We start from the raw sequence: 20137 nt of genomic DNA on the forward strand, positions 1-20137 counted from the left end.
GCTAGGCAACCCTAGAAAGAAGCAATGCAAAAGAATTCAGTTGGGCAAAAGTTCAGAACTCAAACAGAGCTTTCTGATTTTAAAGGACCCTATTTTTCCCCATTTGCTGTTGCAAACACCTGCAGGTATGTAGTATTTCATTTCTGAAAAGATTATTATTCCTGTTAAGGTGATATTCTATAATGGTCTGTAATACAATTGTTTAACTCATACAATTATATTTGCAAATAACTTTCAAACAGGCAAATGTAATTACCACGTGATAATTGCATAGTATATGTATATCTAAAACCATGTTATGGTAAAGTATATTGCATAAAGTATATAATGGTGTATTTATACATACATCTGTATTTATATTTTTATTATTTATTTATTATTTTTACATCATTATTTTATTTACACATATGTTACTAATTGTATCCCTGCTTTATCATCCATATGGTGATAAATGACGCTCTGGCTGTGTGCTGGTATGTGTCCCTTTGTTTAAAAATTGAAATTTCATTTTAAAAATACGCCTGACAATGCAAATAACTCTTTGCAGGGATAGGAACAAACACATCTGTTTGCCTGATCTTGAAAAACAAGTACTTATTTCCCAGATGCCCAACATCTCTTTCTTTTTTTAAATTTTATTTTATTTTTGTCAAGAACGTATTTGGTAATAAGTATAAGCATGGATTGGATACATAAAATAAATATAAATACATAAAATAAAATTTTCATCTTCCTTTGCTGCTCTTTATCAGAGATGCAAAACTAAAGCTTGTTGTTAATTGCCTCAGAGAAGTTGGATAAAGAGAATATTCTTTTGCTTTAAGTATTAGACAAAAGTCAATTTTTGTGTGTATATTCACAGCAATGCAGATTTTTGACTTGGGGTTTGTGACTACTCTTGTACGGCATATTGTGGTAGTATTTCAGAGCTCTTTCTTCTGTGCTTATTACTAAAGAAGTTATTTTGGGGGCTTTTAAATACTCAGAAATGTGCAGTGAGCTGGATCAGGGTGACAACAGGCAACAGATGCTTTCCAAAATGTTTCCCAAGACGAAGCCAGTGAGGCAGAAGAGCGAAGGGGAAAGAACCCAGATTCAGGTTCCCTGCAGAAATTTGTCCTCGCTCCAGCTACTCACAATACTTTTGTTGTGGGGAAAATTAACTCTCTTGAGATGGGGATAGAAATCTAACAAATCAATCCAATCAATTACCTAAGCTAAAATTCAGATAATCCCTGATAATGAACACTGTTTCGGGGTTCATGGATGTTATCGTTCAGACATTTTTGGAGGGTGCCCAAAGTTTTGATCCTCCACACCAAAGGATCCTAAGCACAGTTACTTGAACATGACACTCATTTTTAGATGGAAGACTTTTGCATGCATTGTCCATCTGTCTGTCTGTCTGTCTATCACCATCTCATTGTATATCAATAAATCTTATTACATTTCAGTAAATAATTATACAATCTTATCGTCTGTCTGCTTGCCTGCCTCTCTGCCTCCATTTGAGCCAATGTTATTTAAGATGTCAGATCTGAAAGGGCCAAGGTTCAATGCAAATATGCAACTTAGATTTGCAGGTAAGGCAACAGATTGGTTTTAAAACAATAATCCTAGAGATGTATATATATATTTATGTATGCTAGAGAGCCAGTTGGGTATATTGATTAAGGCACAAGGCTAGAAAATGGGGCACCTTGAGTTCTAGTCCCATCTTAGGCACAAAGCCTAAGCCCTTTGAGAACCCTGGGCTGGTCAATTTCTTTCTTCATTTAATTTATATATCAAATTTAGAGGCTGCCCACCTGACTCACAGAGAGACTTTGTGCAGTCTGGCACTTTCCCCAGTCTGGCACATTTGAGATCTGCTGGGATACCTAAAAATTCTGGAAATCTAATTTCAACATAACTGGAAGGTAGTGAGTTGGAGAATGCTATCATATTCATATCTAAGACAGATTCCAAATTATGTTACTTGTGCATTATCACATACAGCTACATTCCTTCTGAACATTAGTTATAATCTTATTAGATGCGTCCCATGATATGCTGTTTGTTCAATTTAAACAAAATGGGGAGGGGGGGAAGGAAAATATCTATTAATAATGGTGGATTTCAACATATTTATGACAAATGTTCTCCCAAATTATTTTTGTATCTTTAGATAAAAGCTTGGCAACAAAGGAGGAATGAGAGAGGAGAACATAACTTCATGGAGAGAATTTCTTCTGGTTGGCCTTCTGCATCAATGGTCACCCACCCTGTTCCTTTGGGGACTTCTCTTCATGTTTCTGGTTGCTCTGATGGGAAACAGCCTCCTTATTTTTCTGATTAAGACAGACTCTGGACTTCAGACTCCCATGTACTTCTTTCTTAGTCAAATGGCTTTCATGGATATCTGCCAAGTTCTCTCCATTGTTCCACAAGTATTGGTCAACTTTCTAACTAAGAGGTATACCATTTCACTCTATGGATGTGTTGTCCAGATTTCTGTAATTTTGGTTTTGGCAGGAGCAGAATGCCTCATCCTGGCAACCATGTCTTATGACAGGTACGTGGCCATCTGCAAACCTTTGCAATATCCCATTCTCATGAGGAGAAACGTCTGTTATATGATGTCAATGGTGGCCTGGTTTTGGTCGACTGTCCAGGCTCTCACTTGCTCTCTTTATGTATTGCCCCTTCCCTACTGCAAGTCCAATGTGATTAACCATTACATATGTGATTACCCAGCACTTATACAGTTGTCATGTTCAGATAATTCTGCTTTTGAACAAACAATCTATGCTGGAAATTTCCTGGTACTTCTCATCCCCATCTCAGTTATTCTTACTTCCTATGTTGCTATCCTCCTCCAAGTTGTGAGGCTACGATCTTCTCAAAGGAGCCACAAAGCCTTAGGAACATGCATGTCTCACTTGTGTGTAGTTGGGATTTTCTATGTAACTGCTCTTGCAACATACATGAAACCTGCATCCTCTTATTCACCACAGGAAGCCATGGTTAATACACTGTTTTTTACCACTGTACCTGCCATGACAAACCCCTTCATATACAGCCTGAGGAATCGAGATGTCTTGGAAGCTCTGAGAAAAACCTTTGGAAAACACAGCTTGCATCAGTGACTTGATAGGAAAAACATGAAAGCGAATATTTTCTGTTGGTAATCTGAGCATCTGCTTCAGTAGAAGTGCATTCTACTGAGTTGTTGGAAGTTTAATTAGATGTCTCTTTTTTATTGCTGTTATTTAATTGATGGAAAGGGGACATATGAATTCAAAGACTACATTATGGAGCAGGAGTCTAGAATGCTATAACCTTTCATCTACTTATGAAATCATTAATATACCCCGAGAAATTGATTTTTACTTTAAGCATCTGAATTGCAATAGGTGCTTGGCAATATGGAAATATTGTACAGAATTATTTGAGTTTTTCTATGAGAAATCTTTAGAGCTCTCAAATCTAAGACGATTAAACCTAAAAATGGTTGTTTCCTTATTTAACTCAGTAAATACTTGTAAAATAATAATGTGTTGAGGACTAATTAAGGTGTGATGTGGTCACTTCTACCAATAGGGCAGTCAAAATTATCATGTTGTCTAAATTATTCCTAAAGACACTGAACACAATCAATTTCTATTGTGTTCTATTCTATTAAAGTGGAAATCAATAGACTTTGTAGTCTAAGACTTAATTAGAATAGATTTATCCATCATCCACATGACAGAATAACAGAATAACAGGGAGGGACCTTGGAGGTCTTCTAGTCCAACCCCCTGCCTAGGCAGGAAACCCTACACCACTTTAGACAAATGGTTATCCAATATCTTCTTAAAAACTTCCAGTCTAGCCATCTCGTCCTCTGCCATCCACTTTTCCTTTTGCCTGCAAACTTTCCCAACATCAGCGTCTTTTCTAATGAGTCCTTTCTTCTCATTTGGTGTCCAAAATGTTTGAGCTTCAGCTTCAGTATCTGTCCTTCCAAAGAACAATCAGAGTCAATTTCCTTTGGAACCCTATTCAGAGGTGGGTTTGACAGGTTCTGACCAGTTCTGGAGAACTGGTAGTGGAAATTTTGAGTAGTTCGGAGAACTGGTAGTAAAAATTCTGACTGGCCCCACCTCCATCTATTCTCTGCCTCCCAGGTCCCAGTTAATTGGGAGGAAATGGGGATTTTGCAGTAACCTTCCCCTGGAGCGGGGAGGGAATGGAGATTTTACAGTATCCTTCCCCTGCCATGCCCACCAAGCCATGCCCACCAAGCCACACCACACCCACCGAGCCACGCCCACAGAATGGATAGTAAAAAAAATTGAAACCCACCACTGACCCTATTGATACTAAAGGTCAGAGGTGGTATTCAGCAGATTCTGACCAGTTCTGGAGAACCAGTAGTGGAAATTTTGAGTAGTTCGGAGAACCGGTAAATACCACCTCTGACTGGCCCCGACCCCATCTATTCTCTGCCTCCTGAGTCCCAGCTGATCGGGAGGAAATGGGGATTTTGCAGTTACCTTCCCCTGGAGTGGGGAAGGAATGGAGATTTTACAGTATCCTTCCCCTGCCACACCCACCATGCCATGCCCACCAAGCCATGCCACACCTACCAAGCCACAGAACTGGTAGTTTTAAAAAAATTGAATCCCACCACTGCTAAAGGCTGACTAGATGGCATTCTCCTCTTCTGGAGATTTTGAGAATTGCTGTCCAAATAATTGAAGGACATCTCGTTGTGTAATAGAATATGTGGATGACCTTGGGAAATGAGGGGAAGAGATGCTACCTAGGAAACAATAAGACAAGAGAGGCAGGAGGCCTCAGTGGCTTAATGGTCAAGGAAAAGGCTGAAGAAGATCTGCCCTAATGGACCAAGCAGTTAAAAGTGGCAGTGGGAAGTCCATACTTTCAGATTTGGCAAGATTGTGTTAATGTGCCCTTATAATAAAGTAGGATTAATTCATCTTGTGTGGGCAGTGAGGGAATGGAAAAGTGGAGTGGCTCTGCCTCTTTCAGTCAGATCCCTAGAATTTAGATATATATGCTGCTGCACTCATAATACTGATAGAATGTCTATAAGCCAGAAGTGTATTTAATCCATGACAGGGGTGAAATCCAGCAGGTTCTAACAGGTTCTGGAGAACCAATAGCAGAAATTTTGAGTAGTTCGGAGAACCAGCAAATATTACTTCTGGCTGGCCCCAGAGTGGGGTGGGAATGGAGATTTTGCAATATCCTTCCCCTGCCACGCCCAGCAAGCCATGCCCACAGAGCTGGTAGGAAGAAATTTTGGATTTCACCCCTGATCCATGAAGTCATAGAACAGAAGAGATGGAAGAATTGAAAGAAGATGTGAAGTTTGTCTGGTCCAACTGGTGCATCCCCAATGGAGATCTATCCTGATTTTGTTCACATTTCTCCAACACAAAACCTCTCCCATTCTTGGACAGCTTTCAGTATTCAGGAAACAGTGAGTTCTTCAGGCTGCATAAATGACTATGACCTATCATTATGATATGAAAATGAATCACAAAGAATTAAGTATTTATTACGAGCATAATACTCAGTGAATATAGAGATGAGGGTTTTTAATTTATTCAGACCTCAGAATTTGTAAGTTTCAAAAGCAATAAAATTCCCAGAATCCCAGAAGTAAATTAGGCAAAAGTTCTAATGATAGAAAAATTGTTGATATATTTGAGGGAACTTTTTTCTTCTCAGTGGAATTTTTTTTACAGAATCCTGAAAAACCCTAGTCTAGGGTACAGATAGAACAGTAACTATGCAAGTATGTCTTCTTAGTAACTTTATTGTTGATCAGCCAATATCAATATACAGAATATAAAAAACAGAATGTTAGTAAGACCATGTGTAAAATGGAATAAAAGAAATAAACTAAATAAAAAGAATAAAATGAAGAATGCAAATCAGATTTTTGTATCATCCCTATAATTTATCCCTATCAGACCTTTCTCTCTCTCTCTCTGTATGTGTATGTGTATATATGTGTACACATGTATATATGTGTGTGTGTGTGTGTGTGTATACACAGAGAGAGACACACACACACACATATACATACAGATCTCAATTGAATTATTTCATTCAAATAAATTCAGATTTTTAAATTTTGGCAGTACATGAAATTTGTTGTTTTAATACAAGGATCCCAATAGGTTGTTTGTCTAATGTGTGGTCCAAAATACTATTCTCTCTCTCTCTTATGACCTCTGGGTAAGGAAAGGTGTTAACAGTTCCTCACACTTAGAAATGATATGGTGTCTCCATGATCACATCATCAGAATTTGAGTGCTTGGCAACTGGCATGTATTTACAAAGTTTGCAGCATCCCAAGGTAACATGACAGCCATTTCTGACCTTCCCAGGGAACTTCCATCAAGCAAAGTCAATGGGAGAAGCTTCCACCCCACCATTCTGCAGCAAAAAAAGGTCATAAAATTGAACGCAGCTCACAATGACTTCGTCACTTAGTTACTGAAGTTCCATTCCCAACTGTGATAATAAGTTGAGTACTACCTGTGCTACATCATCATCATCCTTGACCATTATTATTTTTTCCTTCATGTGCAAAAGTTCATATTTTATCATAGCACACATGCCACTCTCCACAGTTCCATTAGCAAAAAAACATGGCTTGATGACATTCATTTATTAAATATGAGGAAACCTCAAAATTATTAAGTGGCCAAAAAAAGATAAAAAGTATGCAAAATATGGGGGGAGAGAGAGGGACATGGACACTGGGCAAGAAAGTAGAGTATTTACAGTACCCGTCTATGTATCAAAAGGCACAGTTCATGAACAAGCCCTTTTGGGATAGTCCCCCTCCTTTTCACAAAACAAATCCTTCCAATTTTCCAAAACAGGACTTACAGTTGCTCCTTTTTTGTAGTGCAAAAAGGCATTAAAGCAAAGACGAAGACTTATTTGTTTCAGAAATGAGCCAGAAGGTTTAAATCAGGGTGTCAAACTCAATTTCATTGAGGGCCACATCAGGGTTGTGTTTGACTTTGGGGGTCCGGGGTGGGCGTGGCCAGCTCAATACTACTCATATTGGGGGCGCCTGTGGGGGCCTGAGCGCTCTGCCAGTGAAAATGGGCTCCCAACCTCCCTTTTCGGTTACAATGGCCTCCTGCAACCCTCCTCCAGTAAAAATGGAGCTTGGGCAGGTCACACACGGGCCTCCAGAGCTCCATTTTCACTTAAGAGTCACCGTTGGCCAGTCCTTCACTGTTTCCAAGGCGGTCCCACGAGCCAGATCTAAGTACCCTGTGGGCCAGATCCGGCCCCCAGGCCTTGATTTTGACACCCTTGGTTTAAATGTTGAGCTGTTCCTGGCTTCAAATGGGGAAAGTTTTGCAACAAAGGGAACCAATATGATGAACTCTTTCCACAAAGCCCAGTTAATTTTAGGACTCTGTTCTGGCTTGGAACTTTCCAAAGGTTCTGGAAACGATATGAAAGGGCAATCCTTAACAGAATAGAATGGCCTTGGTTATTCTATGTGGGACACTTTTAATGTATATGCATAATGGCATCAGAATAGATATGAACATTTAAACTCTAAGAAATTCATCCTCTATTCTGCACCATCAAAGAAACTTTTTTCATTAAAAAAACCTCAAATAATAATTCTGTACGATATCTGTCCATCACCATGCACCTACTGCCACTGAGATGCTTAAAGGAAATGTCACTTTCCCTAGGTATACTAATAATTTAAGTAGATTAGAGGATTTAATATTTTAGACTCAAACTCCTTTATGTAGTCTTTGGATTTTACTTCACTTTTCCATCAATAAAATATCAGCCATTAAAAAGAGACACCCAACGCTGTCAAATATCAATAACTGAACTTCTATTGGAGCACATGCCCAGATTTCAAACAGAAAATATTCACTGTTATGGGTATGTTTTTATTATCTAGTCAGTCATGCAAGCTGTGTTTTCGGAAGGTTTTTCTCAGAGCTTCCAAGACATCCTGATTCCTCAGGCTGTATATAAAGGGATTTGCCATGGCAGGCAAAGCAGTAAAGAACAGTGTATTAATCATGGCTTCCTGTGGTGAATAAGATGCAGGTTTCATGTATGTTACAATAGCAGTTACATAGAAAATCCCAACTACACACAAGTGAGACATGCATGTTCCTAAGGCTTTGTGGCTCCTTTGAGAAGATTGTACCCTCACAACTTGGAGGAGGATGGCAACGTAGGAAGTGAGGATAAGTGAGAGGGGGAAGAGAAGTACCATGAAATTTCCAGCATAAGTTGTTCTTTCAAAAGCAGAATTATCTGAGCAAGACAGCTGGATAAGAGCTGGATAGTCGCACATGTAATGGTTAATCACATTGGACTTGCAGTAGGGAAGGGGCAATACATAAAAAGAGCAAGTGAGAGCCTGGACAGTAGACCAAAACCAGGCCGCCATTGACATCATATAACAGACATTTCTCCTCATGAGGATGGGATATTGCAAAGGTTTGCAGATGGCCACGTACCTGTCATAAGACATGGTTGCCAGGATGAGGCATTCTGCTCCTGCCAAAATCAAAATTACAGAAATCTGAACAACACATCCATAGAGTGAAATGGTATACCTCTTAGTTAGAAAGCTGACCAATACTTGTGGAACAATGGAGAGAACTTGGCAGAGGTCCATGAAAGCCAATTGGGTAAGAAAGAAGTACATGGGAGTCTGAAGTCCAGAGTCTGTCTTAATCAGAAAAATAAGGAGGCTGTTTCCCATCAGAGCAACCAGAAACATGAAGAGAAGTCCTGAAAGAAACAGGGTGGGTGACCATTGATGCAGAAGGCCAACCAGAAGAAATTCTCTCCATGAAGTTATGTTCTCCTCTCTCATTCCTCCTTTGTTGCCAAGCTTTTATCTAAAGATATAAAAATAATTTGAGAGAACATTTGTCATAAATATGTTGAAATCCACCATTATGAATAGATATTTTCCTTCCCCCCTCCCAATTTTGTTTAAATTGAACAAACAGCATATCATGGGACGGATCTAATAAGATTATTACTAATGTCCAGGAGGAACAGGGCTATATGAGAAAATGCACAAGAATGTGCACAATTCTTCATTAGGTTATGCCAGCCTTGTGCAATTTACTACCTGTCACTTATGTTGAGATCAGATTTCCAGAATTTTGAAGCATCCCAGTATGAAACCTGACAGAATGTGTAAGGCTGAGTCACACTTGATTGCATTGTTTTCATTCTGTTAACAAATCATGTATTGTTTGCTTCAGATTTGCTTCTAAAAAGGTACCTTTTTAGAATGTGGAAAAGTGTGAAAGCAGCACTTATTTGCAATTCTTCCAAGCATCTTTCATTCCCACCACCACCACCAAACACAGTTGCTTTGAAAAGTTGAATTCTGGTATTATGTTTGGGACTATGTCTCAAGGGGTGTTTTGGTGCCAGATGTTGCACAATTTTAGTTTGTTAACAAATTACAATTTTTATAAATTTTGTAAGTCAGCATTGAAAAATATAATTTTGATATATATTATTCTGTGGCACATAAATTTAATTAATTAATTAATTAATTAATACAATGTAGGACTAAGTCTGTCTGTCTCTCTCTCTGTCTCTCTCTCTGTCTCTATCTATCTATCTATCTATCTATCTATCTATCTATCTATCTATCTATCTATCTATCTCCATCCATCCATTCATCCATAGATCAATTTACTAAAAAGTAATAAAATGCATTAAAATAGAATTTTTTTGCCATTAGGATAGAATTGGGGTGGAAATGCATGTCAGTCTTGCCAAATATATGAATTATAAAATCCACAAAACCCAGTTGATGCCGTGGTCAAGGATTATCTGAATTTTAGACCAAAGCTTGGGGTTGATTGGTTGATTTCTTAGATTTTTATCCTACCTCAGGAGGGTTAATTTTCCCCACAACAAAGAATATTGTGAGTGGGTGGGCTGAGGGCAATTGACCCACTCAAAGTCCTGGAGGAAACAGGAACCTAATCTGGGTATTCTTTCCCCTTTGCTCTTCTGTCTCCCTGGCCTCACCTTGAAAGCCTATCTCTTTCATCCTGATCTAGCTCCCTGCACAGTTCTGAATTTTTAAAAGCCAGAAAAATATTTTCCTTAATAGTAAGCACAAAAGAAAAGATTCTTGAATGCTACCATAATATGCTATACAAGAGAGAGTCTGTATGAGCAGTCACAGATCCCAAAGAAAAAATCTGCAATGTTCGGAATATATAAACAAAAGGTGTCCTTTCTCTAAGCAGGAGACAGAATATTTTACACATGTGTGCACACACAAACACAAACACACACAAACACACACACAGAGGCAGAAAGAGAAAATACAAGAGCAAACCTGAGTGTCATTTACTGTGTTATGAATTCCTGGATATACAGTAGAAAGAATACTATTGTTAGTATTATATTATTATAATATGGTTATAATAATATAATATTATAATGGTTACGTAGGGAAAACCTGGCTAGAAGAAAAAAACATATATATATATATATATATATATATATATATATATATATATATATATATATATATAATTTATATGCCGCCCTTCTCCGGAGAGTCAGGGTGGTTTACAATGCGTTAAGCAATAGCCTTCATACTTTTATATATTTATACAAAGTCAGCTTATTGCCCCCACAATCTGGGTCTTCATTTTACCTACCTTTGAAAGGATGGAAGGCTGAGTCAACCTTGAGCCTGGTGAGATTTGAACTTGCAGTAATTGCAAGCAGCAGTTGTTAATAACAGTGCTTTAGTCCACTCTACTACCAGGCTCTTACTTATATTACTTTACATACAATATATAACAATAATATTATTATTTTATTTTTACTAATAAATCTTTATATCTATATCTAAATATGTTTCTTTCTTTCTATCTATCTATCTATCTATATCTAGCTAGCTAGCTACCTAGCTAGCTATCTGTATATATAGATCAAATTATAGTTGTTTTCATGTTGTAATTATAATTGTCTGCCTGAAAGTTATTTTCAAATACAGTTTTATGAATGGTTGCGGTATGAACTTTTATAAAATATCTGCTTTCCAGGAACAATTGTCTCTTCAGAAATCAAGAATTACATACCTGCAGGTGTTCACAACAGCAAACAGAAAGAACAGGGTCTTTTAAAGTCAGAAAGCTCCATTTGAGTTCCGGATTCTTTGCTCAGCTGAATTTTTTTTTTCATTGTTTCTTTCATGGCTTCCTTAAATCATGCCATCTGATTCTATTCAAATATATTGTAATTATTTTTTACAATGCAAAATTCATTGTCTTGCATCCTTCAGGAAACAAGCAACTTCCATTCTGAAAATCAGTGAGACAAACTGCAATTTTCAGAAACCAAATCAGGGAGAAAACATTGTGCTACAGATCTACATAAAGATCTAATTTTTAAAAATATAGACTCTGATAGTAGAGTCATTTACACACCGTGACACACACACACATACACACTGAAAATAAGAAATAGACACAATATCTAATAGATTAACTATCTATAACCAACATAATTAAATGTTTAGTTAATAACTGAGGAATGGAGAAAAAAAACTGTCTATTCATTATGAAAAAAAATCAAGTTACAGATGACGTTCTTGTCATTCTCCCTGCAGCCAAGCTTATATGCAGGGAAAGGTTCTGAGCAACTTCTACTTCAGGGAATTTGGTTCTCAGTCCAAGATTTTAATTAAGATACCATTTCAAAAGTGAGAAGTTCAAAGCATAAGATTACATCGTTCATTTTGCAGGATTTTTAGTTTATTTTACCATATAATATATGATACGTTTTAGCTAGGATGGCTTATCTCACACCTTCCTTAGGCATCCTATTCTAAAGGGTGAGGATTGGTCCCAATCATTAAGATGTTTACATCCGCATCTGTCGAGGAATAAGAATGGGGGTAAATTTATAGGAATTTGTTTATTGGATGTAGAGGCTGCCTGATTTGAGCCAACTTTGGGCAGGTTTCATTAAAAAGTAAGAGCAGAACTATTAGTCCAGCAGAATGAAAGCTGTGTGTTGTCTGGTGTGCTTCCTAAATACACAGTTTTGCAGGAGTTACAGTCAGTGGTGGGATTCAAATAATTTAACAACCGGTTCTCTGCCCTAATAATTTCTTCCAACAACCAATTCACCAAACTGCTCAGAAAGTTAACAACTGGTTCTCCCGAAGTGGTGCGAACTGGCTGAATCCCACCACTGGTTACAGTCCTTTAGATTTCCCAACCTATAGAAACCTGCTCATTATAATCACCTTCCATATTGTTTCTAGAAGCATTAGACAATTTTGTGCCTTTTGATATATAGATGTGTAAACCAGGGGTGGGTTCTACTTACCTTTACTGGCGGTTTGCAACGGGGCCGCGCACGCATGCTCTTCTGCGCATGCGCAGAAGCATTTTGATGACATCAGGGTCAGTGGGCGGAGCCTCCCGCTGGTTTTTCTACCGGTTCTATAGAACCGGTGCAAACTGGGGGCAACCCACCACTGGTGTAAACACTGTACATTCTTGCCCAGTGTCCATGTCTCTCTGTTCCTCTCTTTTCTGCTGCCTTGCTACTTTTTTTTTTTTAAACAATTTTATTGATTTTTTATACACAAATAAAATATAATAACAATTCTACTTGCCTTGCTACTTTTTATCTCTTTTTGGTCACTTAACTTTGAGGTTTCCTGATTTTAATAAATAAATCTCACCAAGCTTTTTTTTTTTTTTTGTAGTGGAGCTGGTGAGAGTAAGATGAGTGTTTGTTTTGGCCTGGATATAGGGAATGACTGGGAGTGTCTATGGAGATTCACGGTCATCCAGGTTATGGTTAACAGATGTTGTGGCCCATATGCGGCCTGTGCAGCTAGAAGCTGATCCAGACAGCGAGGAGGCTGGTGTGGTGCTGCGCTAGCATCCTGTGCAGCTGGCACTCGAGGCGGACAATGAGGAGGCTGGAGAAGATGTGGTGCCAGAGGCGGGGATTCAGCCAGGGCCTTCAGAACCTCCAGAAGCTCCCTTAAGTGAAGAGAACAAAGAGGAGGAGCCTCTTCTCGATGCATGGGCGCGCAGAGCTGCCAAAAGGCAGGAGTGGCTCCTCAGGAGGAGGTCTCCTCGAGAGTAAGGCTTGGGGCTGATTGGCCACTCCCTTAGTCTATGTAAGGAGGAATGCCAACTGAAGCAATTTTCAGGGAATAACTTCATTCACATACCTTCGTGTCTTGTCTTGCTTAGCTTATCAACTTTCTGCAAATTGCTTCTGGGCATTCTGCCAACTATAGTAAGCTTTCAGTTATTATTCTTTGAATTCTTGGCGGCTGTTAATGCAATTAGTTAACAGCTGTTGTTGTAAAAGACTGCTTTATTCAGTAAACTAAGGTTTGAATGGACTTTATGTGTGCTGTGTTCTTTGGGGTCCACAGCTGGGGCAGAACAACAGAATAACAGTGTCAGTTTTGGAAGACAGGTTTGGAAGACCCTGACAAACAGAGTTGGAAGGGACCGTGTAAGTCATCTAGTCCAACCCCACACCCCACACAAGCAAGAGACCCTACACCATTTCTGATAGTTGGCAGTCCAGCCTCTTCTTGAAAGCTCCCAATGGTGATGCTCCCACAACTTCTGAAGGCAAGCTGGTTGGTTGATTGGTTGATTGTTCTCACTGTCAGAAAATTTCTCCTTATTTCTAGGTTGAATCTCTCCTTGATCAGTTTCCATCCATTATTCCTTGTCTGGCCTTCAGATGCTTTGGAAAATAGGCTGACCCCCTCCTCTCTGTGGCAGCCCCTCAAATATTGGAACATTGCTATCATGGTTGTCCCAAAGGTGCTTTTTTCAAGAAGCAACTGGACTTCCTTGTTTTTCTTTGAAAATGTTTCGCTTCTCGTCCAAGAAGCTTCTCCAGCTCTGACTTCAGCTCCCCACCATCCAATCAGAGCTGAAGAAGCTTCTTGGATGAGAAGCGAAATATCTTCAAAGAAAAACAAGGAAGTCCAGTTGTCTTTTGAAAAAGCACCTTTGGGATTGACTCAGTGGTGAAATCAGAATTTTTTTACTACCGATTCTGTGGGCGTGGTGTGGCTTAGTGGGCGTGGCTTGGTGGGCATGACAGGGGAAGGATACTGCAAAATCTCCATTCCCACCCCACTCCAGGGGAAGGATACTGCAAAATCTCCATTCCCACCCCACTCTGGGGCCAGCCAGAGGTGGTATTTGCCAGTTCTCCGAACTACTTGAAATTTCCGCTACCAGAACCTGCTGGATTTCCGCTCTCCAGAACCTGTCAGAACCTGCTGGATTTCAACCCTGGATTGATTGCACTGGAGGCAAACTAATAAAGAGGTTATGCACAATAAATATTCAGCAACAAACATAGCTTGCTTTCCAAGATAAAATGTATGACCTCTAAACTCATGCAGACATTCTCTTTCAGCACGTTGAATGGAAAAATTCAAATCACATTAAAAAACAATTCATGATTTGTCATAAAGAATTCCATTCAATATTTGAAGACATCGTCCAAGTTGGAAAATTTAAAGGGATTGCTGATCCTTCTGCAAAGCTGGATATTTAGGGAGTTCCTCAGACCCAAACATAGGTTTCATTCTAAGCTGCTGGACTAATGTTTTTACTGTTACTTTTTAATGAAAGCCCCTCAGAGTCGCTTTGAGTTATATAGCCTCTACATCTTATAAATAAATTCCTGTAAAGTTATGCTCATTCCTCAACATATGCGGCTGTAAGTGTATTGATGATTAGGACCAGTTAGGATAGGATGTCTAAGGAAGGTGTGAGATAAACCATCATAGCTATTCCCAATCATCATGTGTTCATTAGGAGAATAATGAAAGAAGGTCTTCTGAACAGTTGCACATAAAATCACCCCCTTAGCTAATGGATGCCAGACAACTCTGCCTGAAATGGAGTAAGATATGGTAACTTCTTGGATGGAAGCTTCAAGGCTGGAGGCAAGACTGTCAACTCAAAGAGACATCCTGGAAAAAGAGGTTGATTGAGATGTGTTTGAATATTAGTAGCTCAGGTTGGTAGTTGGGCTGTTGGTTTGAACTCCAAGCTTGGCAATTTGGTTGCAAACATTTCATCACTATTTGAGGAGACATCATCTGTGTGCTTTGAATTGTGCTTGTCTGTCAGAACACTGGTCTTTAAATACCAGGTGAAATCAAGGAGAGAAAGAAAATTCCTTGAAGCCTGGTTTTCCACCAAGAAGTCAATAAACAGACATATTGACATCGATCTGGTTTACCAATCGTTGAGAACAAAAGAACTGCATCAACTGCAATCCCGAAGATAGCATTTAAAATGAACAAACAGGCATCCCACTATGCAACAGTAAAAATCACAAGCCATCAACTCACAAGACATCGGACCACAAGAGCCGAGGTGGCGCAGTGGTTAGAGTGCAGTACTGCAGGCTACTTCAGCTGACTGCTAGCTGCAGTTCAGCAGATCGAATCTCACCGGCTCAAGGTTGACTCAGCCTTCCATCCTTCTGAGGTGGGTAAAATGAAGAGCCAGATTGTTGGGGGCAATATGCTAACACTGTAAAGCGCTTAGAGAGGGCTGTACTATGAAGTGGTATATAAGTCTAAGTGCTATTGCTATCTTAGTAACAACAACCAGCCATTCAAACAATCCAAAACCAGACCATGACTCAGAAGCATTTGAACACTAATTTACATCACACAGACAGGACTTAAAACCAAAGACCATGTCTCAGTAACAACAGCTAATCAACAATCAGACCGTGACTCAGAAGTAACAAACAACATCCACACTAATTTGCATCACATAAAAAAAGGTATTTAAAGACCAGTGTTCTGACAGACGAGCACAATTCAAAATGCACTGACAATGTCTCCTCGAATGGTGATGAAATGTTTTCAACCAAATTGCCAAGCTCGGAGCTCAAACCAATAGCCCAACTCTAGGCTTAACTTGATCCTTGCAGGTGGATGTATCCTAGTTTGCTTAGCTTCTAGAACCACTCCAGTTGTCTGGGTGCTCTCATCTGCTGAAGCTTTTGAGAAGAAAGCAGGGTGGAAACACCTCCCTTATTGCTAAGAAATCTAAGAGAGATGCTCATGCAGAGACCATGACTTAAACTTGATCTGGAGGAGGTGTTAGCAATAGGAAATGAAATGTACAGTATGTTATGCTGGCAGAGTGAGTTTGCTCAGAAAGAAGGAGATCCTTCTGTGCAGGACCTGGGAGCAGAACATGGGCAGTTCTGAGATCTGAAGAGACAGATTTGAGGTTTAGTTCAGTTTGAGGCTCAAACAACAAAGCACAGTACCAGAACTACAGTATTTTTCAGAGTATAAGATGCACCTTTTACCCCCAAAAAAGAGAGTGAAAATCTGGGTGCATTTTATATTCCAAATGCAGCCCTGCCCAGCTTCTCAAACAGAGGTTTCAGAGGCTGAAAAAAGCATCAGAAACGAAGCTTCAGAAAAGAAGACCCCAACAGAGCTTCAGAAAAGAAGCCTCCAAACAGAGCTTCAGAGGCTTTTTTTCTGAAGCTGTTTCGGAGGCTTTCAGAGGCAGGAAAAAAAGTTTTTCTGAAATGGAGTTTCAGAAGTTTCAGAGTTTCAGAAGTTTCAGAGGCACGGTTTTAATTAAGGTGCAGTTCCTTTTGAAACTGCACCTTAATTAAAACCGTGAAAAGAGAACCAGATTCCCTAAAGAAGAATTCTCTCAGAATCTCTCCTGGGATATAGAAAGACTTCGTTGACTGTAGGGAGAATGACAAGAAAAGCGACCCTAACTTGAGCTTTTCAAAATGAATGCACTTTTTTTTTCTTCCTTCAATTATTACTAAATTAACATTGAATTATGTTGGTTAAGATAATTAAGGCAGGAAAAAACGGACTGAGTCTATTTCTTATTTTCTCTCTCTACTTTCTCACCGTTGCTGTGCATAAGTAATCCTAGAATTACAGTCTATATGTTTAAGAATTAGATCTATATCTGACCATATCAAAATCAGGTCAATGCTTGCTACTGATCTGTAAATCTCTAGCACATATTTTTTTTCTCCTCGATTTGATTTTTTTAAAGTTGCAGTTTGTCTCACTAATTTTCAGAATGGAAACTGCTTGTCTCCTGAAGGATATAGGACAATGAATCTTGCACTGAAAGAATAAACACAAGGTATTTGAACAGAATCACGTTGCGTGGCTTGAGGAAGCCATGAAAGAAGAATAGAATAGAATAGAATAGAATAGAATAGAATAGAATAGAATAGAATAGAATAGAATAGAATAGAATAGAATAGAATAGAATAACAGAGTTGGAAGGGACCTTGGAGGTCTTCTAGTCCAACCCCCTACTTAGGCAGGAAACCCTACACCACTTCAGACAAATGGTTATCCAATCTCTTCTTAAAAAATTCCAGTGGTGGAGCATTTACAATTTCTGGAGGCAAGTTGTTCCACTGATTAATTGTTCTAACTGTCAGGAAATTTCTCCTTAGTTCTAGATTGCTTCTCTCCTTGATTAGTTTCCACCCATTGTTCTTGTCCTACCTTCAGGTGCTTTGGAGAATAACTCGACCTCCTTTTCTTTGTGGCAGCCCCTGAGATAGTGGAAGACTGCTATCATGTCTCCCCTAGTCCTTCTTTTCATTAAACTAGACATACCTAGTTCCTGCAACCATTCTTAAAAAAGAATTCAGTTGAGCAAAAATTCAGAACCTCAAATGGAGCTTTTCGGTTTTAAAACCCCGTTTTCCTCATTTGCTGTGGCCAACATCTGCAGGTATGTAATGCTTCATTTCTAAAGAGATAATTATCATGAAGTATATTGAGTTTGTGTTTGTGTTTGTGTGTGTGTGTATACAAACACCATAACAGCAATAATATAATAGCAATAATTGTATCCCTGCTATATCCAGGAATTCATGAGGCAGTAAATGACACTCCTGGTGTGCTCCTCTACGTGCATGAATGTGTGTGCAGATGTATGTGTGTGCATGCACATTTGTGTGTGGTTAAACTCAAAATTTCATTTTAAGCGTACCCCTGACAATGCAGATCACTCTTTACTTGAATAAACACATCTGTTTGCCTGATCTCGATAAACAAGTACTTATTTTCCAGATGCTCAACACTTTCAACTTCCTTTGCTGCTCTTTATCCGAGATGCAAAACTGAAGCTTGTCATTAATGTTTAGTTGTCTCAACATAAATCGGATGAAGAGAACTTTCTGCCTCCTGCTTTGAATATTAAACAAGGGCCACCTCTTGTGTGGACATTCAGAGCATTTCAGATTTTTGACTTGGGGCTTGTGACTGCTCATAGAGGCTCTCTCTCTTGCAGCATATTATGATAGTATTCAAGAGCCTTTTCCTTTGTGCTTATTATTAAGGAAAATATTTTGGAGGGTTTTAAAGACAGAAATGTGCAGAGAGCTGGATCAGGATGAAATAGATAGGCAAGAGGACTATGAAGATTCTCAATCATCCAGGTCATGATTGTTTGAAAGATGCTTTTTCCGAAAGGCAACTGGACATTCTTGTTTTTTTCCTTTGAAAAAGTTTCACGTCTCATCCAAGAAGCTTCTTCAGTTCTAACGTGGATGAGAAGCAAAACATTTTCAAAGGAAACATTCTTTTGCAATGTCATTATCATCATTTTAGCCATTGTCTAGCCACTGCAGAGGGTGGGAGGAAAATATCTATCAATAATTATGGATTTCAACTGCTTTATGATAGAAGTTCTCCCAAATTATTTTTGTATCTTTAGATAAAAGCTTGACAGTGAAGGAGGAATGAGAGAGGAGAACATAACTTCATGGAGAGAATTTCTTCTGGTTGGCCTTCTGCATCAATGGTCACCCACCCTGTTCCTTTGGGGGCTTCTCTTCATGTTTCTGGTTGTTCTGATGGGAAACAGCCTCCTTATTTTTCTGATTAAAACAGACTCTGGGCTTCACACCCCCATGTACTTCTTTCTTAGCCAATTGGCTTTCATGGACCTCTGCCAAGTTCTCTCCATTGTTCCACAAGTATTGGTCAGTTTTATAACCAACAGGTATACCATTTCACTCTATGGATGTGTTGTCCAGATTTCTATAACTTTGATTTTAGGGGGAGCAGAATGCCTCATCCTGGCAACCATGTCTTATGACAGGTATGTGGCCATCTGCAAACCTTTGCAATATCCCATCCTCATGAGGAGAAACGTCTGTTATATGATGTCAGTGGTGGCCTGGTTTTGGTCTACTGTCCAGGCTCTCACTTGCTCTCTTTATGTACTGCCCCTTCCTTACTGCAAATTCAATATAATTAACCATTACATGTGTGATTATCCAGCTCTTATCCAGCTATCTTGCTCAGATAATTCTGCTTTTGAAAGAACAACCTATGCTGGAAATTTTCTGGTACTTCTCATCCCCATCTCAGTTATCCTCACGTCCTATGTTGCTATCCTCCTCCAAGTTGTGAGGGTACGATCTTCTCAAAGGAGCCACAAAGCCTTGGGAACTTGCATGTCTCACTTGTGTGTAGTTGGGATCTTCTATATAACTTGTCTTGCAACATACATGAAACCTGCATCCTCTTATTCACCACAGGAAGCCATGATTAATACACTGTTCTTTACCATTGTACCTGCCATGACAAACCCCTTCATATATAGCTTGAGGAATCGAGATGTCTTGGAAGCGTTGAAGAAAATCTTTGGAAAACTCTACTTGCATTACTGACTTGATAGGTACAACATAATAGTGGTACAAGATAATTTCTTTTTGAAATCTAGGCATTTGTTCCAATAGGAGTGAAGATGTTCTTGCTGTTATTATTTTATCCCATCCTACATGTGGAATTAAAGTGGTGAACGTACCTAATAAACCTTCTTCCTATTTTTCCCACTATGGCAACCTTCAATACTTAATGACAACAGAAGTCTATTCCTCGTTTGTTTTATTTGATCAATATAAATGTTGAAAACATGAATTAAACAATTGCATTCCTCAGCTAGTATATTATGTCCTCTGATTTACTTATGATGTCTTTTGTATGCCTAGAAATATTACTTTCACCTTCAGCCTCTGAACTGAAATATAAACCGTA

General features: G+C 39.0%; 3 protein-coding genes across 3 annotated transcripts; 2 read left to right on the top strand and 1 right to left on the bottom strand.

Annotated features, from left to right (window-relative positions):
• The first annotated feature begins 2469 nt into the window (after positions 1–2469).
• On the top strand, positions 2470–3195 carry LOC117668015 (olfactory receptor 2Z1-like). The gene has a single exon (XM_034421700.2). It carries the CDS (start codon positions 2541–2543, stop codon positions 3126–3128), a length of 588 nt encoding a protein of 195 aa, XP_034277591.1. The 5' UTR covers positions 2470–2540; the 3' UTR covers positions 3129–3195.
• A 4756-nt stretch (positions 3196–7951) lies between these two features.
• LOC117668046 (olfactory receptor 2Z1-like) lies at positions 7952–8553 on the bottom strand. Its single transcript, XM_034421734.2, has one exon. The coding sequence runs from the start codon at positions 8534–8536 to the stop codon at positions 7952–7954; it is 585 nt and encodes a 194-aa protein (XP_034277625.2). The 5' UTR covers positions 8537–8553.
• A 10612-nt stretch (positions 8554–19165) lies between these two features.
• LOC117668044 (olfactory receptor 2AK2-like) lies at positions 19166–19788 on the top strand. Its single transcript, XM_034421732.3, has one exon. It carries the CDS (start codon positions 19183–19185, stop codon positions 19768–19770), a length of 588 nt encoding a protein of 195 aa, XP_034277623.1. The 5' UTR covers positions 19166–19182; the 3' UTR covers positions 19771–19788.
• The last annotated feature ends 349 nt before the right edge of the window (positions 19789–20137 follow it).

This window comes from Pantherophis guttatus, chromosome 2, assembly GCF_059756535.1.
Source record: "Pantherophis guttatus breed Tessera chromosome 2, ASM5975653v1, whole genome shotgun sequence".
Lineage (NCBI taxonomy): Eukaryota > Metazoa > Chordata > Lepidosauria > Squamata > Colubridae > Pantherophis > Pantherophis guttatus.